General features: G+C 35.6%; 1 protein-coding gene across 2 annotated transcripts in view; it reads left to right on the top strand.

The window, feature by feature from the left end:
• Positions 1-10,534, top strand: part of PCMTD1 (protein-L-isoaspartate (D-aspartate) O-methyltransferase domain containing 1) — a 41,371-nt gene extending 30,837 nt beyond the window's left edge. For both annotated transcript variants that reach the window (XM_010216002.2, XM_088540155.1), the window contains 3 exons: positions 2,591-2,762; positions 4,106-4,229; positions 7,871-10,534. In XM_010216002.2, the coding sequence (XP_010214304.1) occupies positions 2,591-2,762; positions 4,106-4,229; positions 7,871-8,241 (667 nt within the window). In that variant the 3' untranslated portion in view covers positions 8,242-10,534. The remainder of the gene's footprint in view (positions 1-2,590; positions 2,763-4,105; positions 4,230-7,870) is intronic.
• The last annotated feature ends 1,580 nt before the right edge of the window (positions 10,535-12,114 follow it).

Raw genomic sequence — 12,114 nt, 5'->3', positions numbered from 1 at the left:
TATATGGCTGTGGCAATTCAAGAGCTGTGTAGGTCCCAAATGGGCAGCCAGTGTACGCAGGCAGTGAGCTGATCTCTCAGCTGTCTTAGTGTTCTTTGTAAGAATTGCAGGTACCATAGTTTCTTGTGAGAAATGAATGTTATAGGAAATTAGTATTTCTGACAAACTGGGTTGGAACTAGCTAAAACTACTTGGAAGTTTATGTTTTTGAAGCATATGGGAAACAAATGCCAACCAGCTTGGTCGTAAGCCTCGGGTCTGCGGAAAACTGTGTTAACAATGTGACTCATGGTTCAACTAAGTTTTTTGGTATATCTAAGTGGAGTCAGTCTATTATTCGATCCATTTGACTATAGCAGGCATAATAATATGCTTGTGTGTCTTTTGCCTTTTTTTTTTTTTTTTTCTCTCCTTAATGCCCTTCTAGCTGTGTGAGAAATGCTCTTCAGCTTTTCCTAAATCTCTAAAGCTGCTTTTTGCATCCACTATTGTATATGCCATGTTTTGTGTCTGGGGATGCTTTATAGGTTTCTGTTTTATAATAGTTTTGTTTACTTGGAGAATTTGGCATTCCTGTATATTTTAAGAAGACATGGCCAGTGGCTTCACAGGCATGAATGCAGTTTCCAGTAAAGGAAGCGGCTTGAAAGGACCTAGTATGAATCTTGTCAGCTTTTAGAAGCATGTTTTGAGAAAATTTCCCCAAAGTGGTGAAAATTGTAAAGCTAGACAGGCTATTTTCCCTTGTCTAAGAACAAATTATAGTAGGCATCTATTTTAAAAATCAAAACTGCATTTCTAGGAAAATACCATGTCTTTCCCTCCAGCCTCATTTTTCTTGCATTTTTTAAAGCTCACAAAAGGACTTTTTTCTGTCTTTCAAGTTTTAGTCAAGCACTACATTGATTTAATTGTAGGCAAACTCAAATGAAAGCTATAGCATGAACTGCCTCATTGCTCTCTGTGGAATTTTGAAAATGTATATAATCCTTTTCCATGAACCTCTGAAAATGAGATAGCTTCTTCAGCAAAGTGATAAATGCCTTTCATTTCATTTTCTTCCCAGCCTAATTCCCAGCATTTAACCTTGCCTAATCCTTTTCTGGATATTTTTTCTTCTGGAATTAATTCAACCACACCAGGCTTTGCTACCCAGTTATGTGCACCAAAGTTGTTCCTTGCCTGCCTCACCCCCTTCTTTCTAATCTACCACTGTTTGAAATTTGCAGTTTTCCGCTGGATTTAGATGAGGAACAACAGTATCCAGGGCCGTTTGCAGCATGTTGAGAGTTGTAGTAGTTGGTGAAAGATTCTGGGGTCCATCCCTGGCTGTCGAAGAAGCATACATTGCCTTGTTTTCAAGATCAAGCATTTGTGATGCATAAAATACACCAAATCCATCAGGCGGAAACTTAGGGTTAATTGTCTTAATCTTCTAATTAAGAATTCTCATTTGTTATAAGTGATGCTGTAAATCTCCACTAGATCGCCACTGCTTTATGTGTAGTATCCAGAAGTAGCCAAAGCTGCTAAGCTTCACTGTAACTGAAATGGCTTTGACTTAAAATGTCATGAGATCACAAACTGGGTTCTGCTACTGCTAGCTAGGTCAAAATAATTTTCTTTCCAATGATAATCAGCTGTAAAGTTCATAAAATGGCTGCATTTGAGAAGTATTTGAGGGAAAAAAAGCAATGCTTCTGAGTGAAATTTGGGATGCACTGGGTTTTAATACTTCCAGGTGAAGCTTAGCTATTTGTTTTGACCTACCAGATGTTAGTCTTCATTTAAGAAAAAGTTTATAATATGTAAATTAATGTCATGGCATGAGCAGCTTGAGCAGTTGCAGATTTGCAGATTGTCAGAAAATACTGCAATTGGGAATATACATAGCTTTGGCAATGAAGTTCTGCCATGTAGAAATTTTTTTCTTCTTTATTATGCAGTGGTCAGGGCTTCTTGTCCTTAACTTCTGTTACAAATTTTGGTCTACTTAAATTTTAACTTTCATTTGTGGATGAAAATCTGATAGAGTAGGTGGATTTTTTTATTTCCTTGTTTCATGGGTAGCCAAAAAATGAAAAACCTTTTCCAGTGAATTTCTTTTTTGAGGGGGGGAAAAATGAATTTTATTCCAAGTGGAAAATGTGGAAGTTGGGGAAAGTGAGTATTAAGAGGCTAACTCAGTTGGCTATTAGGAATTGAATTGTTTCAACATTTGAGTGCTAAACAGTCTGTTTAAAAAACTTTGAGCATACCCTTTTTAAAGTGACTTTTAGTTTCTAAGGTTGTTCAGACAAACCGATTTGCCTGCATTTATGAAGTCTGACATTTTGAGCCTTCTTTTGCTAAGTAGAACTATCCTGTTCTGAAGAACTACTGAAGAATTTTGTGGTGGTGGTGGTTCTTAATGTGGCAAAAATAATCTCTTATCTTCTAAGTAGTATTGTCACATAGTACAGGCTTTTACAGTATGCATGTTAATGCATCTTTCATTGCATTATCTGAAGATTATTTTTCTGTATTTATCTGGATGACTTCCCTTAAAATGTTGTTTTGAAATGTCTCTTCTTTTTCTTCTTCCCTTCAGATTTGAGTTCTGTGAGCCTGCCTTTGTGGTTGGTAATTGTTTGGAAATAGCCTCAGACAGTCATCAGTATGACCGGATTTACTGTGGAGCTGGAGTCCAGAAAGACCATGAAAACTACATGAAAATTTTATTGAAAGTTGGAGGCATTTTAGTAATGCCTATAGAAGATCAGGTGACTTAGTGACAATTTCCCCTTCCTATCTTTCAGTGTATTTATATAACTTAGTCAAATATACATTGAAAAGCATTCCTAAGTTAATGTTTTACTAATGACATCTTGGTTCAGTGTATTGCTGCAGCTGTGTCAATATTAGCTTTTTTTAAATGAAGTTCTGTACTTGTGTAAAAGCGTAAATATTCTCAGTCCATTGAATTCTGTGGCAAAACAAGTATTTCGTATTTGTACCAAGACTGTTTTTAAATCCTTTCCCCAAAACACATTTTTACTGTTAGTACTTCAAAACAAAAATACTTCTAAAGAAAAAATTGGTATTGGGGAAATCGCTGAGCTTAGTGGGAAACGGTACAGAAAGGAAAAAAAGACTGGCTTTCAGCAGCTTCCAGTATTGCTCTTGTATATCAGGTTAAACGTTTTCCTGACAGGAGTATTATTCTAATAATAGCTCACACTTCTATCACTTTTCATGCATAGAACTCAAAAGGCTTTACCAAGGTAAGTATTATTCTCCCTGTTTCCCTAATAGGGCAATTGAGAAGAAAAGGCTATGTTACTGAAGCTGGTGTCTTTTTAGAATCCAAATACTTTCCAGAATATTTTGATTAAAATATTCATTATTTTAATAAAATAATGACATTTATATCTACTTTCTCAAAATAGGAATTATCTTTTAGATATAATCTGCATCATTCAATTACATTCAGTTACTTAAATATTTTTAAGTATTTATTGAACTGAGATATTGCCATTTGAAATTGATGGAATTCAACTTAAAAGTAGCAAATATTTGAAAGCAAAATTAACAGTATTTCTGCCATGTCTGCACATGTTTGGGGTGCTGGAATATGTGAAGTTAGGAGAGACTGAGACAGTTGTTTCTTTAGCATGGAAAGCAACAGGTTAAGGGAAGATCTAGTTACCGACTTTACTATCTAACGGAATGGGCAGATTACTGAGTAGACAGGAGTCAAATTCTCCTTGCAGATGCACAGCGAAAGGAAAAGGTTGCAAATGGCAGCAAGGGACATTCTGCCTGGTGATAGGGAACAAATTTTCGTGGGGAGTGGCTGAATGTTAGAGCAGGTTGCCCAGAGGCTGTGAAATCTGTGCATGGCAGTTTTCAAAACTTAATTGGACAAAGTCTGAGTCATGTAATTTAACTTCAGACTTAGCTTTCCTCAAATGAGAGTCTGGACAACAGGGCTTGGTTAAGTAAATTTTGAAGCATATTGAAATAGTTACATATTTAAACACTAATGTGAATATCGAATGTAAAACTTTTATCACACTTTTCTGTTTTTTTTTTTCTTTTTCTTTTTTTTTTTTTTTCTTTTCAGCTTACACAAATCTTGAGAACAGGACAGAACACGTGGGAAAGTAAAAATATCCTTGCTGTTTCATTTGCTCCGCTAGTGCAACCCAACAGAAATGACAATGGCAAACATGACACTGTGGGACTGCGTAAGTGTCACTTGCGGTATCCCCAACAGGTTCTTACAGTGTCTGCTGGTGCCCCTCTGGAAGCAGAGGGGATACAGAATGCAGGCATGAAACATGATAGAACAAGAATATACAGCTTAGAAACGCAGCAGATGACTGATAGATAATGTACTTCAGGCTCATGTACAATTAATGTACTAAATTAAGGCCTTGTTTCCAGCTTCTCTTTCCAGTTTTTCTTTCCCTTGAGATTCAGCTTCTTGCTTTCTAATAAGGCACAGGAAATTTCTTCAGCTAATATGAGGTATGCCAAGAGTGCTCACTTTCTGGCTGTCTCCTAGAGAAAAATATTTTTCTTTCTCCCTGAGATGTGAGGAGCTGCTCCAATCTGTAGCTGTAGCATGTTAACAGCTGAGTGTGCTTATCTGGGTGCAAGTGATACAGTCATGCTGAGCTCTTTCGAGGTTTGCTCTGTAGCTGCAGTAGCCTGAGTTGGGTTAGTGAGGGATAGAATGTCTCTGAAAATATCTCGGTTGCCAAGATCATAAAGTAGCCTCTTAAAGACAAAAGCAAGGAGTAGAGATGAGATGGTCTGCCTGGACAGGTAGGGTTAGGAATAGAATACTCTCTGTGGCTTTGGTGACCTCTAAACTAGAAAGTAGTAGTTTTTCTTATGTCCCGCCTTAGCATGCAACTCGGTGGGAACAAATACCCGCCCTCTTCATGGTTTTACTCTCTCTGTATGCACTTCTAAAGTGCAAAATGGATACAAACCTGGTCATACCAGGTTGCATAGCATGCAACTGGCTTTTGGTGCATGTATATAACCTCACAAAAGAATGGTGCTTTATTGTAGTTTCACTTGCATTTTTGTTTAAAATATAGATTATCTTTTTATTTATATAATCAATTATTTGCAGAAATAATTCGTTTTGTAACTTTAATGCTTACTTTTTTGAAATCTCAAAAGCTATTTTCTTGAAACTGACTTTTTAAATTCCTTAGTTCTTTGTAGACCTATTCCATACTACACAGGATATATTATGGCTAATGATGACTTACCAACGGTGTCGGTGCTTACTGTGATTCTGTACAGTGTAATTCTGTAGAAGACAGAGGAAGTTTTTACAAGTGTCTCTTACCAGTCCTGAACCTTCATAGTATGTATGAAGCCAGTGCAGGCCAATAATATTCAGTACTAAATTTTAGTACAATGAACCCTTGTCCTGTATGCAATGCAACAAGATATTTTAAAACAAATCCTTTAGAAAGAAGGGGAAGAATACCACACAAGTAGTGCAAAGATACTGCTATTGAAAATCTTACTGCTCTTAAAAATCTTCAAGTAATTGTACTGTAAAATGAAATTTGCTCAGGTTGGCTTAGCTTTTCTGTGAATTAGTGACCCTGAAGCTCAAAAAATTAATTGTAGACTGTTTCTCTCTTACAATACAATCCATGACTCTGAAGCATCTCAAATGTCCAAACTAGTCTAATAAATGTTGCCCTCCTATAAACATTAAGCCAGGAATTGCAGTTTGTCATTGTTTATGTGAGCATGAAGTCTGTACCTTTCAATGGACTATTAAAAACTGATAGAATGCCTTCTGGCATACATGTAATGTATATTTACAGTAGTTGTATTACATATATTTTTAGGCTCTCTATGCATGTCAGGCAGTCATTCTCAATGTAGACTCTTTTTTCTTATGGAACCCTGTAGAGGTGTTGCCAAAGGATCATTGTACAAGCTTGATTATTGGTCAGGACACAGTTCACTGACAGACAAAGAGGAAAATGCTTATTAAAAATCCCCAAATTGCATGTTCCTTTTTAGAGTACTTAACTAAAACATTGTTTCTTTCAGTAAAAGATAATGTTATACCATCCCAAGCTTTACTTTATTGAGGTGGAGAAGGAGGAGCAGTGCTTTCTTGGTTCGAATCACTTTGCATCTGTTAGTTACAAAATAGCCACTGTTCTTCAGTATTTCTTCCTATTGATTAGGACAAGTGTCCAGAACTCAAATTCTCACCTTTTCTGGTGAGAAGAGGTACTATCTGTAATATTGCTAATATTAGTTGCGGATTTATTAATAAATGATTAAGTACCAAATACTTATTAAATATACACGTATATTGTCTGAAGACAATATATACATGGATAGTAAGTCTGAAGACTTAAAAGCTGATTTTTCATGCTACCTGTTTGTGTGCCTGACATCCTGCACAGAAATACAGACGCTTAAAGTCTTGACTTATGCAGTATTAATTGGCATTAATTTTAGTTTTTGATTCAGGGTGTAGCTATAATCATACTGCTGTGCAACTTACCTTGATTTCATTCATATCCGAAGAACTGGTGATCGATAATTTCCAACTATTCGGTCTTTGAGGACATTCTTTTGCCTTGAAACCTTTTAAAAAAGTAGGATATTTGATTGATTAATCAATCATTCCATCTTTTGAAGCAAATAGTGTTTCTCTATATGGAGTGAATGCCAGATCATTTAACCTCTAAACATCTTATAGTTTGTGCTTGCATATACATTGGTTGCTAGAGAATCTGTGATTTTGGCCTGTTTAGCATGATTTTACGGAATAGTAAAAATAGAGTTTTTTCATAGTTTTTGGGTTGTTTATAAACAAGTGGAGTTTAGATTTTTTTTCAGTTAGTGTTAGCTGAAATCAGTTTTGCTAGAACTGGGATCTGTCAGTCATAAATATCCTTTGTCTTAAGCTAGTATACAACTGAAGTCGGTGTATGAAGCAAAAGGTTTAGTTAGAGTCTAGTAGTTTTAAAGCTTAATGAAATATTGGAGGTGCATTTATCAAATTTAATGAGGAAATAAAACTCAGACAACTGCCGAAGATAAATTGTGTTGCTTTGTGTAGGAAAGAAAACAGGAATCAAGAGTTGAATAGATTGCTGGGTTGTCGCTTTTTCTCTTATCTAGTGCAAGTCGTGCACCAGCACAATGACACTGAAAATTTTCACCTGTCTTTCTGTCATTAGAAAATATGTGGCTTTTTTGCTTGTTGCTACTCTCTTTTGCTCAGGACCTTAGCAGTTGTTCTTCACTTTCTGCTGCGAAGTTATGAATGGCTTTACCTGCTGGGATAGCTGCCAGGTTGGCATGGCCCTCCCTTAGCAGTTGGGGCCAGCAGGAGAGGCACCTGTGCGAACCAGGGTGGTGTGGGGAGCAAATTCTTTCCCAGCTGCCAAGTCTTAGAACAGTACCAGGAGCAGGTCTCAAGACTTTCCAGATTTTGAAGGGTGCTACTTGGTATATGCTTGCTTAAATACTAAAACATTTTTTCTATGTTTTCAACTTTTATTTCTTTAATCTGTCAAAAGACACAATTTCTGAGACTCTTATTTTCTATAAAAGATTAATGATATTCCAGAAGTCATCTTCAGCTCAAATTTGAATTCTTCAAGTATGTCTGCTAATAAGTCTTTTAAAAAGAGAAATCCTTTGGTAGTAAATATTCTGCAAGGTTTTTCGGGAGCTCTCTATCTCCTCTTGGTTTAGTTTTTGTATGTACTCTGTGCTGGAATTTCAATCACTCTTAAACATTAGCCCTAATGTTTGCAATTTTTTGTTAGAGGGAAATTCCACTTCGGTAAGTAAATATAATTTGCTCTCTCTTTCATTTTAGCTCCATGCGCTGTTAGAAATCTCCAGGACCTAGCTAGGATCTATATCAGACGCACCCTTAGAAACTTCATAAATGAGGAAATGAAAACCAAGGGTATTACTCAGAAGGCTCCTCCAAAACGAAAGCGCAGGAGATGTCGTAGACGGAGGATTAACACCTATGTATTTGTTGGTAATCAGCTCATTCCTCAGCCTCTAGATAGCGAAGAAGATGAAAAGATGGAAGATGATAACAAAGAGGAAGAAGATAAAGATCACAGTGAGGCCTTGAAGCCAGAAGAGCCTCCTCGAAATCTGCTGAGAGAGAAAATTATGAGTCTACCATTACCCGAATCTTTAAAAGCATACTTGACCTATTACAGAGAGAAATAACTTGTTTTAAGTAGAAATAATGCCTACTGATAATTCCTTTATTCTTGAAAATGTAGCATTTATTAGGAAATAGATGGACAAATTGTTATTAGTCTTTCATCAAGACTGAAGTACAGTGATAAATTGTAACTTATCTCTATCTTGTCTTTGCTACAAGGTAGACTTGCATTCAGTAGTAGAATCCCTTTTTAAAAATCTATTTTTCTTTAAATTTTGAAAACGCTGTTTTAACTCTGATAGAAATATATATTCCATTATTCAGCACTAATCAATATTTTGCATGGTAAGTCTTTTTGATCCAGGAGAGATTTGTATTGATAAAAGGGTGAGTGAAATTTTATATATGCTAAATAATTGTAAAACCCGCGCATCTGACTTGAGCAATTTGTCTGTATTTATTCTTAGGGGAACACTTTAAACATGCAGACGCTTATCTTCAGATGTCAGAATCAAACCCTTTTCAAAGTTTATTTTACTATGGCTTTGTTGCAATCATTATTACTATGTTGGTATAGGTGTATTCCGACGACACAAGTGCAATAATTGTGTACAGACACTGAATGAGCTGGCTTTAACGAAAATGAAAATACAAGTGTTGATATGTCAGATGGTCCCGCTACTTCTGCATTTACCTTTTGCCAAAAGATTTCGAGGAAAAGTAACAGCTTCTTTCAGAGCCTTAAGAAACATCATATTGAGTATAAAATAATGTTTACTTCAGCTCTGCTTATTTAGCTCCATTGTACACTTCCAGTATTTCTAATTAGAGACACTTCCTCATTTCCAGGAAGCTTAGGATAGTACATCTTATTTGTTTCTAAAGCTCACAGCATTGAGACACAACATTTGGTAATAAAGATTGTAATTTAGATTTCAATCATCTATTTACCGCTTTTAGGTAGAGGTAGAATTTATGTAGCATTTACTTTGTATTGCGTATTGGGATAGCTATAACAGTAGAAGTTAGGATTATTTCAGCAAATGCACTTTAGGAAGCAGATTTTATACTTACCGTGCATCTCCAAGACTATAGACTTGTGCTAACCTGTATTTTTTGTTTTATTTCTGAACATGGCTCTTAGCACAAAAAGTATGTATAAAATCATATGCATCTTTTGGAAACCGAAGAGTAGCGGTGCAACACTGGGGGCTCGCAAGAGTGCTGATTTAAGTACTTTTATCATTTTCCTCTATTTGGTGAAGTTACTTGCAGTTCTTTTTAGCTTTGTTTTGCTTTTTACTATATTCTGTTTCTTTGTTCTCTGTTGTAACAACCACGAGGGAAATCTTTAAGATATGCATTGGATGCCATGATCATTAACAACATCTCCCTGTTGGACCCAGTGGAGAACATCTCATTTGAAAAAATATCCTGCACAATACATTTATAATACTAATATTTTTCTAGTGTAGTAATAAAGCAGTATCAAACAGTAATAAAACAATAAATCATTTTTCTTCATCCATCAAGTTTCCCAGTCCAGATACTTACAAGCAGGCAATGTACATTTGGTCTAACAGTTCAGTAGTCATTTAAATATGTTCATTTTCTTACATTTGAGAAGGAAAATAGTACATAATCCCATTTATACTAATTATACATAATATCACCATGTGCATAGATACTGACTCTTCAGTGTGCATTTCATGCTGTAGTCAGTTTTGTTTAATGTTTAAATGGAACTTCATGAAGGCCTGTGGTACCAGCATGTGGAGTTACTTTCCGCAATGTATTTACAGTGTAAGTAAACAAAACTATTTGAAGTATTCTGACTTTATTTTGCAAACAGGAAAAAGTAATAAACTTTTCCAAAATAATGGTACTAATAAAGTAATTGTGATGCTTCAAGTGTAAGAACTGAACTTTTTTAATGGATTATTTTAGATGGAGTTTAAATGAACTGAAGTTTGAAATGTTTTGTGTGTCTCCTTTCTTGGAATTTACATCCATAAGTTCAAGAATGAGATTACTAAATATTACTTGTATACTTTAAAGACTTTATACAGGATGCTTTTGGAGAATTAACTTTCTGAATTTTCTGATTCCTGTGTACTTGGAAAAAAGGACAACAGATGACTGGTCATGATTATTCAGTATGTATTTTTTGCGTCACTGAAAGAATGTGTCTTGTTTTATATGTGAATTTATTTTACACTCTTGAATTTATATTTACATAAAGAAAAGTTAGAAACGCAGGTAGAAATGAATTAAAACTTAATTTTTGCCATCTCAGTTGACGATGGGGACGTTGTTGCAATAAAATGGATTTTTGGTGGTTTCTGCTTGTTTTAATTTCTATTTCCATATTAGTATTTTCTCTCACTTGGAATTTCAGTTTTCAGTTTGTTTATAGTTGGTTCAATAGCGTCTTAATAAATGCTATTATTGAATTTTGGAAATAAAGACAAACAGTAATATAACTTCTTTCTCAATTTTGAATTTGTGCAAAAGCCTGAAAAGATTAAGTATTAGTCATGACTCAGGGAAGCTACTTAGAGCCCAGATCTACTCTTCAAATACTAATGTGAAGTTTTAGTTTCTTTTCCAGAGCCTTTTTAAAAGTTTTTTTTTTTTTTTTTTTTTTAAGATCTTTAAGCTACATTCAAGAAAAGGCTCACTTATTTTTTTTTTCCTAAATACTGTTTTAGAGGTACTTTTTTTAACCCTGAAGAGACATAATCTGTGTTAAATAAGATTTTGATGCAAGAATAGCAAAGGTGGACAAATAAGTCACTTCATATGAAACTCCCTCTTAATGAGGGCATACTTTATTAGCAGTTAGGGATAGAAGAAAAATAAAATGCAGATAAGCTAAGCTGACTGCAATTCCGTAATGGTACTCAATATAAGCAAGAAGGTGATGAACTGGATTTTTTTAAATTATTATTTATTTTCATTTTTATTCTCTTTGCCAGAGAATGACTGCAGTCTTTTAGAAAACCTGGAGCTTTTTAAACACACAATGTCCAGGATAAACTCCAATAACCAGCTATCCCCAAAGACTGGGAAATAGAAATCACTGGGAATCAAGTGTGTTGAACATCTTGGTTCAGCTGAGAATTGGCTCTGTGGTATAAGTGTTAACTCCTTAGCCTGTATGCTCTTAATAGAGCAGGGGGGACGGGGGAGGAAGCATATATTTATGCAGCTGTAACTTTAAACATACTTTTTAAATACATCTGTCACTTTGAAAAGAAACAGCATGGAATTTAATGAAATATTTTCAAAAGCTGCACTAATGTGCAGTCTTCTCAGAGGTCTTCACTTTAATGAGCTAGTATGTATTTTTGGCAATGGCTTTCTCACATGTGAGGCCCTTTCAACTTGTTTTGAAAAGGCCACTGAACCTATTAGTTCAGTAAATCTTAAAGTCCATCTATTCCTTCATCTCCTTTCAGCAGAATTAATGTGTGGGGGCCGTTTGTTTGTTTGTAGGTAAGGAGATTTCTGTCTCCGTGTTAGTCCACTGCAGCAGATGATGGAGCAGATGGAGGCTTAAGCGTTTATATAATTCCTTGCTAGGACTTCTGTCAGTTGTTCCAGCTCTGGAGAGAAGCAGCAGCACCACATGCAGCCCTGACTTGTGCCCCTCTTCCTGCCTGAATGAACAGCTGCTACCAGGATGATCAGTGTGTGGAAGAAGGGACAGAAAGGAGCAAAAGTCAGCCAGGGTTAAATGTTTTTATTTGGTAAGAGCATTCCTTTGCTGTCTTGCTAGTCCCTTGCACCTAAGAGAAAACTAATTCATTAGGGTTTTCTGGTTTAGTGTTAAGGCAGCTTTTTATTGTACTGCTTGACTAGCCTACTTGAAACACTTTTAGCATCCAAGGTTGTATACTGAACTGTATATTGAGTTTATGTAGATTGTGTTT

Source organism: Tinamus guttatus, unplaced genomic scaffold (assembly GCF_059628265.1).
Source record: "Tinamus guttatus ecotype Peru unplaced genomic scaffold, ASM5962826v1 Tinamus_guttatus_pri_ptg000056l, whole genome shotgun sequence".
Lineage (NCBI taxonomy): Eukaryota > Metazoa > Chordata > Aves > Tinamiformes > Tinamidae > Tinamus > Tinamus guttatus.
Note: the sequence above shows the minus strand (reverse complement) of the source record. Positions and strands in the feature narration are given on the sequence as shown.